This window comes from Quercus lobata, chromosome 1 (genome assembly GCF_001633185.2).
Source record: "Quercus lobata isolate SW786 chromosome 1, ValleyOak3.0 Primary Assembly, whole genome shotgun sequence".
In the NCBI taxonomy this organism is placed as follows: Eukaryota; Viridiplantae; Streptophyta; class Magnoliopsida; order Fagales; family Fagaceae; genus Quercus; species Quercus lobata.
In genome coordinates this window covers 7,137,530-7,157,631 of record NC_044904.1, presented here as the reverse complement: position 1 = coordinate 7,157,631, position 20,102 = coordinate 7,137,530, and the positions used below count along the sequence as shown (strand labels likewise).

Here is a 20,102-nt window from a genome sequence, read left to right as displayed (position 1 = left end):
CCTACCTCTCAATCTCTACATCCTTGAGAGATTCTTAACCTAAACACTTACCTCACCCAATCTGAGTGTTGAGTCAAGTTTTGATGCCTTTGGGAAGCATTGGAATGAGCCATTAAGTGGCGGATGCAATCGAGCTAAATTACGGGATCTAGAAAGCTAGTGAACACAATACTCCGAGAAGCCCGTTGGTAGTGGGAGCTTGGAGTGCTTAAGTACATGGAGTTGACTAGACTTGGAGGGTCTTTTTTTATTCGTGTACTCCAACTTATTCATTAGTGGATTGATTTTGACTTGGAGAGTCACAAAGAGGTTTTTCGCTGAGTTCTTCGATTTCCTCTTCGATAACACATCTTGGTGTTATCTTGTGTTTGCATTTCTCTTCTCTACTCTTTAAGCTCTTCTTTTACAGTTCATTGTGGTTGAGTATGTCTCAGAGTAGTGTTACCGGTTTATTTCGCTTATTTACTCTTATTCTGCACTTTAATAAGTTAAAGTAAAAGCAATCTAGCCGTAATTTTAAAATTGGGGTCTAAACAAGCATTAGTGTTTTCACACTAATTGAGCTTTCAATAAATATTCCAATGTAACAAATAATTCAAAAGTATCTAGGTAGGTACTCACACTCTTGAAGATTTTCGAAAGAAGTAAAAGATGGCAAAATTAATTCATTGAAAATCCAAATCAGTTGGAGTGCCCTCTTATTAAGTCATTATTTAACAATAATTTGAGACACGTACATAGATACCGATTCCATAATTCAAAGTCCATACAAATGGACAAGAAATTATTTTCAGTTTATTATTTGGAGAAGAAACTATTAGTTCATAATACAAGCATAGTCCGTGTCTACTTTTTGAGAAAATTCTTGAACCAATGGGCTGAATGTTTTGGGTGTCTTTTCAACCCATTTTTGTAGTCTACATAGTTGATTCCAAATCGAATGGTGTAACCTGAACTCCACTCAAAGCTGTCTAGCAATGACCAGGCAAAGTATCCCTTTACATTAACGCCATCCCTATACCATAGAAAAGAAATCAACGCTAGTTAGATTTCTACGGAGAGAGAGAGAGAGAGAGAGAGAGAGAGAGAGAGAGATCTATGGATATGAAATCTATTTTATTTTAGATTGTTATATAATTATATTATTTAAATACTATTTCATTGGCAAATCAAACTTTCTATTTGTTAATATTAAGCACTTACTTGATAGCCCTAAGAAGGTACCAAAGATGGCTATGGTAATACTCAATTCTTTGGTTGTCAACAAGGGCTTCCTCAAGCGACAAAGTGGCATTATTGAACTCATCAACTCCTATAAATATAGTTAGGAGAATTTAGCATCAAATAGAAGCCTAATAATTTGGGATTATAAATATATATAAAAAAATAAAATAAAATAAGTTAGAGGAAATTACCATTCTCGGTGATGTAAATTAGTGGATTATTGTACTTCCTCTTTGTGTAGAGCAAAAGATCTCGAATTCCTCTAGGATACACATAGAGCCAACTTGAAGCAGCCTGCGATTATTTAGGAATATTAACGTAACTACATACGCCTTAACACGATGTGCTTTATTTTTAAATATAAGAAAAGAAAATATAAAGAAAAAAGTTTGGTTCCATACATGTTTGATGCTATATTGCTCAACCCATGATGTCATAATTGAAGAGACTATCCATGTGTAATTTTAGTCATATGAATTTTTTAATGAATCATGTGACTTGTTTAAATAATAGACATGGATAGTCTTATAATTTTCCACGAAATGAATTGGAAAAGATAGATTCAAACATGTTTAGAGCCAAATTTTATTTGTCATATAAATTGAGTTGTATTCAGTTGGTAAAATTGATAGTTGAGGACCTTCATTAAACTAAAACAAAAATGTTGACATGTATTTAATTAGCTAGTGCATACCGGAGCACCAATGAGGATCCCATTACGCGAAGCTGCGAAAACAAGAAAAAATATGTTCTAGTTAGTACTCTTATATTAGATACATAAGAAACTCATAAGCATGGCTTCGAATGTTGAATTTGTACTTACCAGTAAGATTAGCACTAGAATCTGTCGCATAACTTGCTTTTACACCATTAGGTTGAGGTGCATAAGCTGCATAATAAGCAGTATAGTAATTTAATCCTATAAAATCAAATGATCCTTTTACTAGCTTGGACTGCTCTTTGGTGAACTTGGGTAATCGGTCTTTAACGAGAGATCGCATGCTATGTGGATAGTCACCATTTGCCAATGGGTCCAAAAACCTGCAATAACAATGGAATATTTAAAATTTATGCTAACTTTTAATCTGTTAAATTTGTACATACATAACTTGAATAAATTTGTACAAGCTATGTGTAGTATTCAGTTGGTAAAATTGATAGTTGAGGACCTTCATTAAACTAAAACAAAAATGTTGACATGTATTTAATTAGCTAGTGCATACCGGAGCACCAATGAGGATCCCATTACGCGAAGCTGCGAAAACAAGAAAAAATATGTTCTAGTTAGTACTCTTATATTAGATACATAAGAAACTCATAAGCATGGCTTCGAATGTTGAATTTGTACTTACCAGTAAGATTAGCACTAGAATCTGTCGCGTAACTTGCTTTTACACCATTAGGTTGAGGTGCATAAGCTGCATAATAAGCAGTATAGTAATTTAATCCTATAAAATCAAATGATCCTTTTACTAGCTTGGATTGCTCTTTGGTGAACTTGGGTAATCGGTCTTTAACGAGAGATCGCATGCTATGTGGATAGTCACCATTTGCCAATGGGTCCAAAAACCTGCAATAACAATGGAATATTTAAAATTTATGCTAACTTTTAATCTGTTAAATTTGTACATACATAACTTGAATAAATTTGTACAAGCTATGTGGATGTAATAACTTTTGTATATTTATTAGAATTTAAAAAGAAATAATGTTTTTTGGGATTTTTTTGTAGATAGAAATATTTAAGTTTGTCAAAGGACAAGGATTAAATTATATAAAATGTAAAATGAAAACCAGCAAGCACAACTTACCATCCCAGCATGAAATCAAGGGCACGTTGTGCCGCATTCTGGTTGCCGTTCGCATTAGAGTATGGCACCATCCAGGGACTTACTAGTGTTATCCCTATAACACCTTTCTGTGCTGCCTGCATGTGAATTGTTAACATTTTTTGAGACACTCAGAGCTTATGCTTGAGATTTTCTATATTTATCAAAGTATTTTGGTAGATACATTAAAATTTTAACCTATGGTATCAATTTCATTATGATTGCTCATATCATCGACTAAGACACCATTTGATTTTTAGTGTAGGCAAGATTCAAATTTTAGATCTCTTATTCGATGGTAAGAGACTTTATTAGTTAATTTAACTAAACTTCACTTAATCATATTTAAAAATTGACATTCATGTGGTCTAAGAGATACTCATTATATCATGTGCAATGAGTATGTTTTTAGCGTAATAACATGGAAATATTAGGTTTCTTTATGTTAAAGTTTGATAAGTCAAACCTGATATTTTTGCTTGTACACTTTAACCGCGGCTGCATGAGCAAGCAGCTGGTGGTGTGTCACCAAATATGGCTCTGATCCTGAATTCCCCCCAGTGCAATTTAGATTTTGCCAAGCAGAACATCGACCAGGTGCTAACTGCCCTGTTACATAACCACCATCGCTGAAGGTATATGGCTCATTTAGTGTGATCCAGTGCTCTACCCGATCACCAAATTCCTTGAAGCAAAATTCCGCATAGTCCCGAAAATCATCCCTAAATATTAGACGTGTATGTTAGAATTATCGTCAAATAATTAAATTCATTTTTTTCCTTAGTAGTTTAACCTTTTAAGACAAATTGTAATTTATTTATTTTATCATGGCATGGAGATTGAACCTATCTCTGCTTCAGTCTCTTATGTTATGCTCCACCCCACATTGTGCCCCACCTAACAAAGGTGAGACTAAGACCAAACGAGAGCAGAATTTATTATTTATTTATTTATTTATTATTATTATTTTTGGAGATAGATAGATAGCATGGGAAAGGGAGATGGAGTCTGAATCATAGACATAAGATACCATAAAATATGTCATTACCATTTAGTTATTACTTAAACTCTAAGAGTGTTAAAATAATGGTTAAATAATTAAATTCACTTAGTATCCTTATGGGTCCTCAATATTTTTTCTTTTATCCTAAAAATGGGAGTCATTTAAATATTAATTATGTAAGGACACGATTCGTAACGAACCGGAACGGTGTTGGGCTCGCACGTAAAAGGGCCCAAACAATATCATTTGTAGAGCGTGGGTTTGAAAGGCTAGGCCTTGGTCACCAGGTGGTGGGTTTTTCGTGGTGTTCATGCGTGGTTACGTTTTCTTCACCCCTGGAGTCTTTCTCCTGGAGGTGGGCTGGGAGGCTCTGGTTTTTGGCCATTTTTCCCAACCTCCTCTCTAGGTTACTTATTTTTCCTTTTATATCTGCCTACGTTCATTGTCCTTCGTCCACGTATAGGGTCAACCTTTCCAAGACTGATACTTGTCCCATCAGCCCATACCCAAAGTCGTTGGGGGTGGTTGTAAAAGTCAAAGAATACGGCTCTGTCAGGTTCGGAGTATTGAATGGTAGTAAGGGCAGCTTTCCCTGGATATTTTAGATTTTTCTTCCTAGTTTTAGTCCTATACCGTTTTTACCCCTCTTTCCGGTGGGACTTTGGGTCTGCCGAGGACTGAACTGTCCTCAGCTGAATCCCAAGGCTATCTTGTCGAGCTTGGGCCATAGCCCTCCTCAGCTTGGGCCTCTGGCCTCCTCACGGGTAAATGGGCCTGGCCTATAAATTATTTGGGCCCCACAATAGCCCCTCAAAACCCTGCTATCCAACATCTTGGTTGGAAAGGGGGGTTTTGGTAATACCAAGCCTCTATTATGGCTCATTCAATTCGGCCTTTCACTAATGCCGGCGGTTCTCCATCTGCCCAGGAAACGCATCGGTCTACAAGACAGTCTTTTGATTTTACTCCTGATGCGTTCTTGCCGTTTGGTTATCCAAAACGCGCTTTTAATGACCTCTATTTACGAGACTACTTTAATTCGACGGTTTGCTTTGATGAGGTGGAGAAATGGAACCGGCATATTTGTGTTTGCAGATTCCTTTGGAGATTTGAATCTATTAAATGCCTTCCGCTCCACCCTCCATATAAGAAGGAAGGTAGGAGGTTATTGTTTTTGTAAAGAGTCCCTTTTTATCCTTCTGAGATCTGAAACACTTGGCCTCCCCTAGAGTTTATTTTACCCACTAGTTTATACACTAAATCGTGATACGCTTTACCATAACTACGAGTAATGAAAGAGCCATACCCCTCCCCCCCCGTAAACACCACGTTCCTATAAAGTTCGTAATGGCTCGGTCAGGGCAGGGATGGCGAAGACTCAAAATCTATCTCACCTTCCTTTTAGCCAAAATCCGAAGCAGGGACTCGTCACGTCAAACTCTCGGCGTGACTGAGTTGAGGACACCCATCATCAGTATCAACCGCTCTCTCATGAGCATACCTAACATGGCACCAGTGTGTTAAGAGTCAGGATTGAGGCAGGGACCAAATGTCCTCGCTTCTTCCTCTCTTCGTTCACTGGTGCCTCCTTTTGCCTCTCTTTCTTCTTTTTTCCACCACCAGATCCATCCTGGTGCTTTTCCTTCTCCCTCTTTTGCTCCTTTTTCTTTCTTTTCATCTTTTCTCTCTTCTTCTCCTCCTTCTTTTCATTCATCTCCTCCATCTTCTTCATTCATCTCCTCCATCTTCTTCTGAAGAAGGTCCTTCTCTCGATATGGGCGCTACTGAGGCAGAGTTTGGAAGGACTTCGGAGACGAGTTTAAAAAGAGACCTGACTGTTTACTTAATGTATATTTTTTTTTTATTGTTTCGGCAATCTTCCTTTTGTATAGGCTTGTTTGAGCCCCTCTTTGTATGTTGTAATACATCTTTATATTAATGAAAATTGTTTATCACTTTATTTCACATACTCTATCTTTATATTTCCGAAATGATATCGCAATGAATAGACATACAATCTTGTGAACATTTTTTTTTTTTTTTAAACTGTGGCCGACGTCTAGGACCAAAGTCCCAGTTAATAGTAGGATCTTGCCCTGTGCTTATAAAAACAATCCGGCTTAATAATGCTGAATCAAACAAATGATACTTAGGGCTGAAACTCCCATTAGGCAGGAAAAGAAAGGACATTATGATGGGTCTACTGAGTCGGCCTGGCACCATACCGCCGACCTTAGAGTACAATACTTGGGGCCATAATCCCTTATCCAAGAGAAAGGCGCTGTTATGTATTTATAAGTGCTGTTCGGCATAGTAATATAGCATTTGAATCAATGACACTGAGGGCCAAAATGCTTGCTAAGGAAAAGATATCACCATAACCTTAATAGAGTTGTTTGGCACAACAATGCCGACCTGTGAAAAACGATACTTACCCCAAAACTAGCCGAGATGATAGCTCAGTGCTCGATGCGGTGTTGGAAGTAACCATCCGAGGACATATCACCCGCAAAATGAACAGCCCCCCTAGGCTAACCTTTTACAGTTTTTGAGCCGAGGATTGAGTAACTTAGAATTGTTATTAAGTAGCCAACCTTACAAAACTCAGTCGTTTTCTCATCCAAGTAGTTGGTTTCCCCATAGGCTTGAATCCGAGGACCATGCAATGCCTTGGTTCTGTCCAAAACCTAGTTTTCTCATCCAGGTAGTTGGTTTCCCCATAGGCTTGAGTCCGAGGACTATGCAATGCCTTAGTTCTGTCCAAAACCTAGTTTTCCTCATCCAAGTAGTTGGTTTCCCCAAAGGCTTGAGTCCGAGGACTATGCAATGCCTTGGTTCTGTCCAAAACCTAGTTTTCCTCATCCAAGTAGTTGGTTTTCCCATAGGCTTGAGTCCGAGGACTATGTAATGCCTTGGTTCTGTCCAAAACCTAGTTTTCTCATCCAGGTAGTTGGTTTCCCCATAGGCTTGAGTCCGAGGACCATGCAATGCCTTGGTTCTGTCCAAACCTAGTTTTCCTCATCCAAGTAGTTGGTTTCCCCATAGGCTTGAGTCCGAGGACTATGCAATGCCTTGGTTCTGTCCAAAACCTAGTTTTCTCATCCAGTAGTTGGTTTCCCCATAGGCTTGAGTCCGAGGACCATGCAATGCCTTGGTTCTGTCCAAAACCTAGTTTTCTCATCCAGGTAGTTGGTTTCCCCATAGGCTTGAGTCCGAGGACCATGCAATGCCTTGGTTCTGTCCAAAACCTAGTTTTCCTCATCCAAGTAGTTGGTTTCCCCATAGGCTTGAGTCCGAGGACTATGCAATGCCTTGGTTCTGTCCAAAACCTAGTTTTCTTCCAGGTAGTTGGTTTCCCCATAGGCCGAGGGCCTTGGTTCTGTCCAAAACCTAGTTTTCTCATCCAGGTAGTTGGTTTCCCCATAGGCTTGAGTCCGAGGACTATGCAATGCCTTGGTTCTGTCCAAAACCTAGTTTTCTCATCCAGGTAGCTGGTTTCCCCATAGGCTTGAGTCCGAGGACCATGCAATGCCTTGGTTCTGTCCAAAACCTAGTTTTCTAATCCAGGTAGCTGGTTTCCCCATAGGCTTGAGTCCGAGGACCATGCAATGCCTTGGTTCTGTCCAAAACCTAGTTTTCTCATCCAGGTAGTTGATTTCCCCATAGGCTTGAGTCCGAGGACTATGCAATGCCTTGGTTCTGTCCAAAACCTAGTTTCTTTTGGCGCTGGACCTTGGCTTTAGGGGAGCTAGCTCCTCGGCCAAGCCCCTAGAATTATCCGTGCGATTAACGCTACCAAGCGTAGCCCCTAGTCAAGAAGCATAGCCCCTAGCGGAACTTTACTCTAAAACTCTATAATCAGTTGTCAGAAATGACAAAGGAACTCTCTCGACCCACCGCCTATGCCAACACACAAGCCTTCCCACAGACGGCGCCAATTGTAATGACACGATTCGTAACGAACCGGAATGGTGTTGGGCTCGCATGTAAAAGGGCCCAAACAATATCATTTGTAGAGCGTGGGTTTGAAAGGCTAGGCCTTGGTCACTAGGTGGTGGGTTTTTCGTGGTGTTCATGCGTGATTACGTTTTCTTCACCCCTAGAGTCTTTCTCCTGGAGGTGGGCTGGGAGGCTCTGGTTTTTTGCCATTTTTCCCAGCCTCCTCTCTAGGTTACTTATTTTTCCTTTTATATCTGCCTAAGTTCATTGTCCTTCGTCCACGTATAGGGTCAACCTTTCCAAGACTGATACTTGTCCCATCAGCCCATACCCAAAGTCGTTGGGGGTGGTTGTAAAAGTCAAAGAATACGGCTCTGTCAGGTTCGGAGTATTGAATGGTAGTAAGGGCAGCTTTCCCTGGATATTTTAGATTTTTCTTCCTAGTTTTAGTCCTACACCGTTTTTACCCCTCTTTCCGGTGGGACTTTGGGTCTGCCGAGGACTGAACTGTCCTCGGTTGAATCCCAAGGCTATCTTGTCGAGCTTGGGCCATAGCCCTCCTCGGCTTGGGACTCTAGCCTCCTCACGGGTAAATGGGACTGGCCTATAAATTATTTGGGCCCCACAAATTATGATATGACAAATGTATGTAAAAAGTCTATAAACAGATGGAGAAGAGGTGCAGAGTATTTGGTGACTCAGTCACTTACACAATGTGGGGACTTAAGAAACCACCGTACTCATCTTCTAAGGCTTGGGGAAGATCCCAGTGGAAAATTGTCACAAAGGGCTTTAAACCTGCATTCATTAATAGAAAAAATTAAATCATGAATTATAAAAGTAAAATAAGTTGATGATATGATGAAATTTTAAGATTGAATCTTGACCTTTTCCTAGAAGCTCATTGATGAGGTTGTTGTAGTACTTGATTCCTTCTCTATTTACACCGCCACTAAGTTTTCCTTCTGAAATTAGACCCCATGATAAAATTGTTAGGAACATAGAAAGGCATAATTATATTGATTCAAGTCCCTGACGTATACTCAATTATACCTCATAAATCTCAAAGTAAATATTAATGCAAATAATCTTACTCGGTAAAATTCGGGGCCATGAGATTGAGAACCTGTATGCATCTAAATTCATCTCCTTCATAAACCCTATGTCTTCCTAAAACAAAAAGACAAAATAATAAATAAATATTTACCAAAAATAGTTTAAGTTCCTTTCCGGCTTGTAATTATTAGTTTGGCTCAATATTTGGAATAATCAAATTTTGTAAGCAAGATGGGCCTTAAAACTTCAGAAAATTCCAAACACGTATGGGTGAGGCTTCATTTTTATTTTATGTTATGTTCCTCAGTTCATGTACCTTGTAGCGATGATATTGATCCACAGCTACATCTCCATTACTTCCATCTGCTATCTTATCTGTAATTTCATCACAAATCTTATATTTAGAAGATGTAAATTTTGTTATGCCTTACTTTGAGCCACAAGTCAAACTCGATATGATCCTTTTTTTTTTTAATAAGCCAAAATTAATAAAACATAAAAAAGAATCATTTTAATATTGTATTTATCTTCCTTTCAATGCTAACAAGAGAACAAATACACATAAAAAAATAATTAAAAAAAAACAAAAATACTCATAACAAAAGTTAAATAATGCATAAATTCTTAAATTTACACATTTATAGGTGAACTTTAAAGTGTGAAAAAAGAATTTTTTAAGTTTTTGTGAGAAAAACAAAACATAGGCAAAAAATAGGAAATAAAGAAACCAACAAATAGTGAAAATGTGAGATAGGATTAACATTTAACACAGACTCAGGAAAAAAAAAATTTAATTAAATTATTTAAAAAATCCATTTGAAATAAAGTAGGCCAACTCATGTGATCCATGGGTCGGTTTCAAACTTTCTCGATCATGAGTCCAAAATTCTTATCCATACTCTTTTTTTATCGGGTTAGTGTCAATTTTGTCCGGTCTAAAAAAATTTGGTTCAACGGAGAAGTATTTGTCGAAATTTTATTACAGCAATTTAGCAGAAATGCAATTTAATTCGTAGCTTTCATCTATGTCCTCTTCTCCCCCTAAAGCTGCTGAAACCACATGGTTTGATTTCCGTAAATCTAATTCTCCTAAAAGTCAAAGCTTTTTTGTTTTAGCGAAAACATATAAAACAAAAAAACAAAAACAATTTGGCCCCATGCTTCTTATTACTATCTAGTTTTATAAACCACGGCAAGAGCATGGTTTTCAAACCAAGCTCCAAGACAAGTTGTTACTGTGGTCCCCCACCACTATAAGAATATATATGAAAAATTAAGAGTAGTTATGGCCCTATGGTGCCACAACTTGTGTCACAACTGGCCCATGTGGCGAGTTGTGGTTGGTGGAGAGGTGTTGGACTGTTTGAGCATATAGTCTTTGTACTCGACCGCTTATTCTTTACTCTTGTATGACGTGAGAGTGTTGGACTGTTTGAGCAATAATTAGGCTTGTCACTACTCGAACTAATAATTCTTAAACTCACGGGTGTGATAGGTCATAAAGACTTTCCTTCCATAACCCTACTCTTACAAATGACTATATTGTGGCAATTATATGATCGCGAAAGTGTTTGGGTAGTCATGGTAAATAAATAGCATCTAGCGATGAGGAAGGAAGCTAGAAGAACAACATAATTTTTCAATGATGTTAACTGTTAAGGTGACTTTTGTGCAAGGGAGAAAATTCAATATTTTTGAAAAAAAAATTAATAATACTTGGCGTTAACTCAAACCTCAGAATAATTTCTGTATTTTACTCAATAAAGTGAAATGAACTTATTTATCATAGGTAATATTTATTACACACTGTGAATCATACAAAATGCACTGAACTCGAGACTTTTAAGCTAAGTCATGAGTTGTGCGTAACTTTTAGAGATAGAGGGTGAGCATATGTGTAGTGTGAGTGGAGAGAGAGAGAGACCTGGATATTTATGGGTGAAAGTATCCCATATACTTGGTCCTTTACCTCCTTCCTTTGCTGCACCTTCAAACTGAAATTTAAACAGACATTGGCACATATGCGTTATGCATGATATCTAAGACTCTCAGGACACTTGAAGCAAAACTCCCTTAGATATTATACAAACATGTGCAAAACCAAGGACTTACCTGGTAAGAAGCCGATGCTGTCCCAAAAATGAAACCGGCTGGAAAACTGTTCCGGTTGAGTGAAGCAGTGACATTTCTTGGTGCAACAGCGATGCTATGACTCAAAGAGCCAAGCAGAAGTAGGAAGCCTAAGAGTTTATAGCCTTGAAACTCCATAACTGATATCTTGGTTATTCTAGGTACCACCTTACGGCCTTTTATAGAGTAGCAATATATTATCGGATTGATTACGGAGCTGGAAGAAAAGGAAAAAGAAAAAAGAAACCAGGAAAAGGACAGGCGATGGTACACAGTAAATCTTATCAGCACTTGAAATTATTATATGGCTTTTTTAATAAAATCATTGTCAAAAAATTAATGAGATAACACAGTCAATATCTCTTAGCGAATGAGCTGGCAACCATAAACACAAACAACAAGGAAGCAAAGATTCTCTTAGAAGATATCTGGACCCAAAAGAGAATGTTTTAAAGTCTACAAATCAAAGTTGCTCCTGAACCCATATTCTAAGAAGTCCAGCAATTGGCGAAGATGGCAACGCAGTCTTTTGTGCACACTCTTTGATTTTCCATTGTTACCAAAAAAAAAATATATATATATATATATATTAATGAGATAACAGTAATAATAAGTTAATTTGAAATTTTGGATAACAATAAAAAATACTTAATAAAGAGAGGTAAAAGATGCTAAATGCAAAATTAGAGTGCTATGGCAGGACCTTATACACTCTCGCATGAAGTCTCTGCTTTTATATATACTAGTCGCAGACCCGAGTGTTGCGCATGATAATTTTTTAAATAAAATACTATTTTAGTCCCTATACTTTATAAAGATTAAAAAAAAATAGTTTTATCATATTTTTCATAATCTTGTCTATAACATTTTTTACCATTATCATATATTTATTGGTTGATGATTTGCATAACATAAACATTAAATAAGGGAAAAATCTTGTGCCACATAAAGTGGCACAAAAAAAGCCACAACTCGCCACATGGACGAGTTGTGGTTTTTTCTGTGCCACTTTATGTGGCACTAGAAGGACTCTTAAATAAGAGGTAGAACTATTCATTAAATTTTTTTATTTTGTCACAAGTTATTCACGTGTAGAGTTATAAGTGGTGGATTTATGGACTTATATAGACCCATTACTTTTATTTCACCACTTTTCTTTTCACCATTTCCTTTTGAAACCAGATTTTTTTTCTTCTCTTTTCTTTTAATTTATTTGCAACTAATCTTTCTTTGACCAACCAGTCAACAAAGCTATTATCCTCTAGAAAACTTAAACATAAATAATGAAAATTTTTTAATAAAAATATAACCGGGTGAACATTCAAGAGTCATTCTCCGAAACTCCAAGCCAAGTTTTGTCCAAAACAACGGTCCACACGCACAAAACAATGTCCGCTTTTCACACTACCCACTTGACACGAAACACTCTAAAAGGAATGAAACACTCTAGGCACTATGATTTTGGCTTGTGATGTGATCGCTTTCCCACTTAGAAGTGTTATACAAACCAAAAATGCTACAGTAGTTATAGATGAGATCACAATTTTTGTCATAATTTATCTATGTAAAGAGTTGTGAGTAGTGGATTTGTAGACTCATATGGACCCACCACTTTTATTTCATTACTCATAACTTGCCACGTGAGTACATTGTAACAAAAGTTGTCACAAAAATTGTAATTCTAGCATTTTCCTCGCGATTGACTATACAAGTCGTCAACCCATTAAGCAAGTCACTGTGTTTGATTAAAAGTATCAAACCTAATTAGTTGTAGAATGGAAGAGATAGCAACAAATTTATAGTAAGATGGTGTAAATAAGAAAAGACAAAAATAAAGGAAGATGAAGGAAAAGAGGAAGAATGATATTAATTTAGAGGGTAGTGGAGAGATGAAAATGTAAGGAAGGGAGAAAGGTTGGAGAAATAGTGAGGAGATGAAAAGGTAAGGAAGGGGAAAGGTTGAAGAAGTGTAAATATTAAAAAAATAAATTTTAAAAACTATTATAGTAAATTTGGAAAAAAGAAGAAGATAACGATGTGGACACTAATGTAACTCAATTGAAGCGTAGCAATAATAAATGCTACACTTCAACTTTTAGAAATATACAGATTAGATATTTTGTGTAATTTAAGTTTCTTAGGGGCTTCCTTGACAAATTTTTTATAGCCACGACTGAGTTAGGTCTTCGCTTTTATTTTTTTCTCCTGCTTCCAGCTTAATTTTCATAACCATCCAATTCAATTCACTTCCAACAATTAAAGAACATAGAAACATAACAATGGGGAAAGTCACTAAACTCAACCATGTTGCAGATTGTGATTGGTATAGTTTTTTTGTGACATTGATATATTAAGTTATTTTTATTATTACATTTTGTGTAATTTAAACTTCTTAATTTCTATAGCCACCACTAAGTCAAGTCTTCACTTTTTTTTTCTCCTACTCCCAGTCTAATTTTCATAACCATCCAATTCAATCCACGTCCAACCATTAAAGAAGAAAGAAACATAGCAATAGTGAAAGTGACTAAACTCAGCCATGTTGCAAATTGGGATTGGCATACTTTTTTGGTGATGTTGAGAGTCAAGTCTTCGTGCTTTTTTTTTTCTTTCCCTCTTGCTCCTAGCCTAACTAGTAAATTGCCTCCTATCAACAACAACAACAACAAAAAAAACCCTAGTAAGTTGCCCGTGTGGTGCACGGATAATTTTGTGATATTTATGTAAGATGGTTTTGGAAAATGTTGTTCATCTATATATATCTAAAAACTGAAGCCTAGCATTCATTGTTGCTACACTCCTGTTAAGCCACATTAGCGGCCACATCATCTACCGATTTCCCATTTCTCTCCACTACTTCCAACCATAACTTCCTTTTTACCTTTTCAATTCTCCACTTCCTTTTTACCTATTACCCATTGTTGCTCTCAACCATAACTCTTCCTCTCCTGGTGAATTCCAGGAAGAGTTATCATCAATAGCAATGTTGTTCATCTATATATATCTAAAAGCTAAAGCCTAGCATTCATTGTTGCTACACTCCTGTTAAGCCACATTAGCGGCCACATCATCTACCGATTTCCCATTTCTCTCCACTACTTCCAACCATAACTTCCTTTTTACCTTTTCAATTCTCCACTTCCTTTTTACCTATTACCCATTGTTGCTCTCAACCATAACTCTTCCTCTCCTGGTGAATTCCAGGAAGAGTTATCATCAATAGCAATGAGATAAGATCCCAAGCTAATGTTTGCATTAGTTTGAGCCAAAGTGGAAGGGGGAAGCAGCCAAAGAAGGAATAAGTAATGGATATAGTGTGACAGAAAAAAGCCATGGTTAGAAGTCAGAGTTTGTTATGCTACAAAAAAGATAGTAGTATAGAGAAAACCTCAAATCTTATTATTTTTGGACATCAAACTGAACTGAAAGCTTAAGGGCTTAAAAGTTTAGTGGCAAAATTAAGACACAATACTCCCCAAAATCCAGAGGATAGCAAGAGAGTTTTCTGGAGCAAAGATACTATAAATCTTTCCTGAAACGAGCAAATATGTTAGTAAATTATCACTTGAGATCTTTAGTTATATTTTTATTGATGCTACATGTCCTATTTAGTGAAGCACCATATCAGAGCTCTACAAAATGACACTTTTTTTTTAGTCATGATTGATTCAATTACAAATATTTCAAATAAAGTCATAGTTCTGAAAATATATAAAAAGTCATAGTTTTACTACCGAAGTAAGTATTAGAATCCACTGCAATTTGATATAAGATATTGTTCTTGGTCCGAGGTCAACATTTTCTAGCTAAGCCTAAGTTATCCAAAGAAAATAAAAAATACATAGCATTTTTCAGATGCAATTTGATATAAGATATTGTTCTTGGTCCGAGGTCAACATTTTCTAGCTAAGCCTAAGTTCTCCAAAGAAAATAAAAAATACATAGCATTTTTCAGACACTTCTACTCATATCTCCCCAACCCATACATGACCTCCACCAGTTGTAAACGTTGTTTTATCTGCATTGCAAGAAGATCTCATTTGAATGACCTGATCAAATTTCCAAGGTAATCACTTTAAATACCATTTGCAATGAACATTGACATTACATTTTCAGTCTTCTTATTAATAGTCTCATAAGCAATGTAATAATTTATCCTGAACCAAAAAAAAGAAAGAAAGCAAAGCCTATCATCAACTTGAGGTCCTGAAGCATTGACCTCGACTTGAACAAAAGACTAATTTTCCACTTTCATTGCATATGTTGAACAATCATTGCTCGAGCTTAGATTGACTTCTTCAACATATTAAGTTGCAGTAGAGCCCTGTAGAACCAACACAAGGCTGCTGTGGATCACACTCTTAGGACTAGACATTGGTCCTATACTTGAAACAAAGACAACACAGCAACAAATGAACAAATATATGCAAAGTGAACAAATTCACTATAACTTGCAAGTATATGTACCAGATGAGTTTCTTTCAACCCATTATGATAGAACCCATTACACAGCTCTTCCGTAGCTACTGCTTTCTTCCCTTAGCTAAGACTGTTTGTCTCCCAAGATTTTGCCCCGTTTCATACGCCTCATCTCTGTAGAAAGTAAGTTCCTTGCAACTTAATATAAGATATTGTTCTTGGTCTAAGGTCACCATTTTCTCATTAAACCCTGAACTCTCCAAAGAAATAGATAAAGGGTGTTGCATATTGAATTTTTCAGATACTTACACTCATATCTTCCTAATCCATTCAAGACCTTCTCCAGTTGTAGCCATTATTTCATCTCTGCATTGCAAGAGAAAATTCCAGTTGCAGTGCATGACCTGATCAAATTTCCAAGGTAATCACTTTAAATAGCATTGAACCAAATCAAAATTACATTGGCACTCTTCCTCTTTATAATCTCGCAAGCAACGTAATAATTTATTCTGAATCATAAAAATAAAAAAAATAAAAAATAAATAAAAAAAAAAAAGCCTTACATCAACGTAAGGTCTGGAAGCATTGACAGTGACTTGAACAGCTTATTTGGAATTGTATTGCACATGTTAAACAGTCATTGCTTGAGCTTAGATTGAATTCTTTAACATAGTAAGTTTCAGTACAGCCCTATAGAACCAAGCTACCGTGGATCACACTCTTAGGACTAGACATTGTTCCAGGACTTGAAATAAAGAAACACATCAACAAATGAACAAACATGCAAAGTGAAGAAATTAAATGATAAACTGAAAAGTATATGTCCTAATGCATCAAACAGTGCTATCTTTTTAATGACAATTAAATTTAATATAGTTATACGTTTGAATTTAATTGAAAAACCTAATATACTATAGGTTTTACCTAAGTTTTACCAAATAGATAAAACCCATTGTGCAGCTTTCCTAAAGGCCAAAGATTTCTGCTTCAAATGCTTACCCCAACTCCAATTGGAGCTATTCTTGCACTCAAATATTAAAAAAATTATATACCTACTGTTCGGTCCGGTCTGGTCCAGTCTAGTCTATTTTGGGACCAGGATCGAAACCCACAATTTTTAAAATTTATTGGACCCATTGATGATTAGTGGTCCAGCATGTGAGTCTTTTTTAGAGTCCTAAAATAAAGGAATTGTGAGCAATTTCTCAGTAGCAGTATAGAGGAAGGCAATTTATTTTTGGCCAAATATTCAATTTTTACGAAAAACATTATTGAAAAGCTTCTACCCAAAGTTATTTAGGTATGTAGCTCATTTTCAAACTTGAGTCCAAGCAGCAAACTCGAGTTCCAAAAGGGCTACATACCTAAATAACTTGGAACTCAATTTGCTGAACTTGACTTTTATTTGGAACTCAGAGTTTCAAAAAGGACTACATACATAATAACTTGGAAATCACAGTTTGCTAAACTCGATTTTTATTTCTTCCTCGATTTTTATTTGGAACTCGACTTTTGCAATGGGGCTACATTCCTTAAAAAAAACCTACAAGTTGGAACTTAAAAGACATATGAACAGTTTCCTCCTCTCCTCTCCTGCACCGTTTATCTCACATAGTTTGATATCATAATTCATACACCCTGCCCTTGATGTCACTCACTCGCTGGTCCTGTTGTTTAGTCCTTGATTCAGTCTCATGTCAATCACAAGCTTCATATACAAAAAGAGGGTTATGACACATTCATGGGTTTGGATTATCTATCTGCGTTCATAGGGCACTTCATTAAATAATGAAAACACTGCCCCTGAAGTCATTTGGTTTGTTCCCAAATTGGTTCGCTACGTGTTTGCATAAATGCCTGAAAGAGAAGGCTTTGCGACCCGGCAAGCAAGTTCATGCAATGTTGTTGACTAGTGGGATGGACATGAAGGTGTTGTCTATGAGCTCAAAGCTTGTTGGGATGTATGCAAGTTGTGGGGATATGAGCTCTGCGCGGATGGTGTTCGAGAAAATTCAGAACCCGAATGTCTTCGCATTGAATTGGATGGTATTGGCTTGTGCGTTTAATGGGTATTATGAAGAGGCAATTGGGTATTTTTGTTTGATGCAAGAACTGGGAAATGTTGGTAATAAGTTCACTTTTTCGATTCTGTTGAAAGCGTGTGTTGGCTTAATGGATGTGAAGAAGGGGAAAGAAGTTCATGCTGTGGGGAAGAAGATGGGTTTTGTAGATGAGGTGTCAGTGGCAAATGCTTTGATTGATATGTATTGTAAATGTGGAAGAGTTTGTTATGCTCAGAGGGTGTTTGATAGGATGGTTAAGAGAGATGTTGCTACTTGGACTTCTATGATTTGTGGGTATTGTAATATAGGAAAGACTGGAAAAGCTCTTGATTTGTTTCAGAGGATGAAGTTAGAAGGATTAGAACCAAATGATTTCACGTGGAATGTGATGATAGCTGGTTATGCTCGGGATGGAGATATTAAAGGAGCATTTGCGCTCTTCTCTAGAATGACTAGAGAAAGGTTGGTTCCTGATTTGGTCACTTGGAATGCAATGATTTCAGGTCTAGTGCAAAGCCAGCAAGCTGGCGAAGCATTCAAGTTGTTTCGGGATATGTTGGTTTCAGGGATTAAACCCAATCTTGTGACTGTGACAGGATTGCTCCCTGCATGTGGATTGACAGGTTCAATGCAAAGAGGAAGAGAAATTCATGGATTGATCTACAGGATGGGGCTTGATATTAATATCTTTGTTGCTAGTGCACTTATTGACATGTACTCGAAATGCGGCAGTGTGAAGAATGCTCAAAATGTCTTTGACAGGATTCCTGTCAAGAATATCGCGTCTTGGAATGCCATGATTGGTTGCTATGGGAAGCATGGCATGGTTGAATCGTCAATACAGTTGTTTAAGAGGATACAAGAAGAAGGAATACAGGCAAATGAAGTGACTTTTATTTGCATTCTTTCTGCATGCAGCCATAATGGTTTAGTAGAAGAAGGTTTGAAGATTTTTAGGTCCATGAAAGAGAGTTATGGGATTGAGGTTGGAAAAGAGCATTATGCTTGCGTTGTTGATCTTTTGTGTCGTTCAGGGAGGATGGTAGAAGCTTATGAGTTGGTGAAGGAGATGCCAATGGAAGTGCCAGAGTCAATTGTTGGAGCTTTCTTCAATGGTTGTAAAATCCATGGAAGAAAAGATCTGGCTAAAATGATGGCTCAGGATATTCTGAAGATGGAGTTGAAGAAACCTGGAGGTTATGTGACACTTTCAAATATTTATGCTGCTGATGGTGATTGGGAAGAGGTTGAGAATGTAAGGAAGATGATGAAGGAAAGTAACAATCATAAGAAGCCTGCTTTTAGTTGGGTAGAGAAAAGAAATGAGTTTGTTGGAGAGGGAAAAGAAAGTGATGTAGTTGAAATGGGAGCAGGTATGTGCTCTACCTTTCAAATTATGAATGAGATTATAAACTTCCAATGAAACTATATATTTGTATATGCCGTAGGTCAGAGTTATATAACTTATAAAAGTATATGAACACTGGAAAAGCTAAGGTGAAGCAAAAAAAAAAAAAAAAGTTAGAAATCTAGGTAATAAATTTGAAATATTGACCACCGAGAACTGCTTTCACAATAACCTTTTCTGTGCAGCAAGTAGAAGAATTAACAATGGACAATGGGTATTACCCTCAATTTTCCCCCCAAATGAAATTGTAGGAAGAATCAATAATCTCTAAGAAAGAAGGAAATGTGTATCAATTAATTTACTAATGTTCCCTTTCTAGGCTTGGGCATTCCTCTGAATCTTATAATTTTTCTCTTATGTGCAGACAAGATCAAAAAGGCCAAAAACGATGGAGAGTCCAAAGATTTAGATTCTACAGGACTTGGTGGTTAAGCAATTAGAATTAGTGGGGCTGCCATTTGAGTACCAAATTCTTTTTTTTCTTTTACTTTTCTTCTTCCTTCTAAGAAAATTATTTCAACAAGTGTAGACTTCGAATATAAATTTTTTCAGGGACATAAACATATAAAAAGGAATTGAGACAAAAATAATTTACTAGGGATCTCAGCATACCTGTTTTCGAAATCAGAAGGCTTTTTGACAGTTGTACACTTTAGTTTTAAGCTTACAAGAGTATAACTGTTTCTTTGGAGTCTGGATGAATGGAGATAAGAAGTTGTGCCATTACATGAGTGTCATTTTTTCTTCCACACCATTTATGGATACAAACTCATTATTCATCATAGTGTAGAAGGAAACTAGATTCCCTGATGTTCAGATCTGTGATGCAACTACTACTTGGTAGGATTTATGTCATGATGTAACTATATATATTCACACCATTTTGTGCCTGTCATCCATGTGATATTTCAACCCAAAATACGCATAGTTTCTTTCTTTCTATATAGTATTGATGCTCCCCCAACCCCCCCACAAGTTTTCTTGGCACGGGTTTGAAATCAGTTCCTTCTGCGTGGTGTTCTGTTGAAAAC

At 36.8% G+C, this 20,102-nt stretch overlaps 2 protein-coding genes and 1 long non-coding RNA gene across 4 annotated transcripts; 1 reads left to right on the top strand and 2 right to left on the bottom strand.

Moving 5' to 3' along the window:
• Positions 1 to 660: 660 nt before the first annotated feature.
• LOC115976583 (beta-glucosidase 12-like) lies at positions 661 to 11,365 on the bottom strand. Of its 2 annotated transcripts, XM_031097940.1 has the most exons (13): positions 11,164 to 11,362; positions 10,976 to 11,045; positions 9,368 to 9,426; positions 9,090 to 9,165; positions 8,883 to 8,960; positions 8,706 to 8,793; positions 3,520 to 3,775; positions 3,036 to 3,151; positions 2,577 to 2,794; positions 2,448 to 2,479; positions 1,416 to 1,518; positions 1,204 to 1,312; positions 661 to 1,015 (listed from the first exon to the last, which is right to left on the bottom strand). In XM_031097940.1, the coding sequence occupies exons 1-13, from the start codon at positions 11,317 to 11,319 to the stop codon at positions 847 to 849; spliced, it is 1,530 nt and encodes a 509-aa protein (XP_030953800.1). In that variant the 5' UTR covers positions 11,320 to 11,362; the 3' UTR covers positions 661 to 846. The 2 variants fall into 2 exon arrangements, with proteins under 2 accessions (XP_030953800.1, XP_030953808.1); XM_031097948.1 differs by lacking the exons at positions 661 to 1,015; positions 1,204 to 1,312; positions 1,416 to 1,518 and adding an exon at positions 2,149 to 2,265 and having other exon boundaries at positions 11,164 to 11,365.
• Positions 11,366 to 15,099: 3,734 nt separating this feature from the next.
• Positions 15,100 to 19,949, bottom strand: LOC115976563. Its single transcript, XR_004088336.1, has 3 exons — positions 19,684 to 19,949; positions 15,910 to 16,004; positions 15,100 to 15,774 (listed from the first exon to the last, which is right to left on the bottom strand). It is a non-coding gene; the product is annotated as an uncharacterized LOC115976563 (long non-coding RNA).
• Positions 17,068 to 19,690, top strand: LOC115976555 (pentatricopeptide repeat-containing protein At5g59600-like). Its single transcript, XM_031097896.1, has 2 exons — positions 17,068 to 19,036; positions 19,436 to 19,690. The coding sequence occupies exons 1-2, from the start codon at positions 17,389 to 17,391 to the stop codon at positions 19,501 to 19,503; spliced, it is 1,716 nt and encodes a 571-aa protein (XP_030953756.1). The 5' UTR covers positions 17,068 to 17,388; the 3' UTR covers positions 19,504 to 19,690.
• Positions 19,950 to 20,102: the final 153 nt, after the last annotated feature.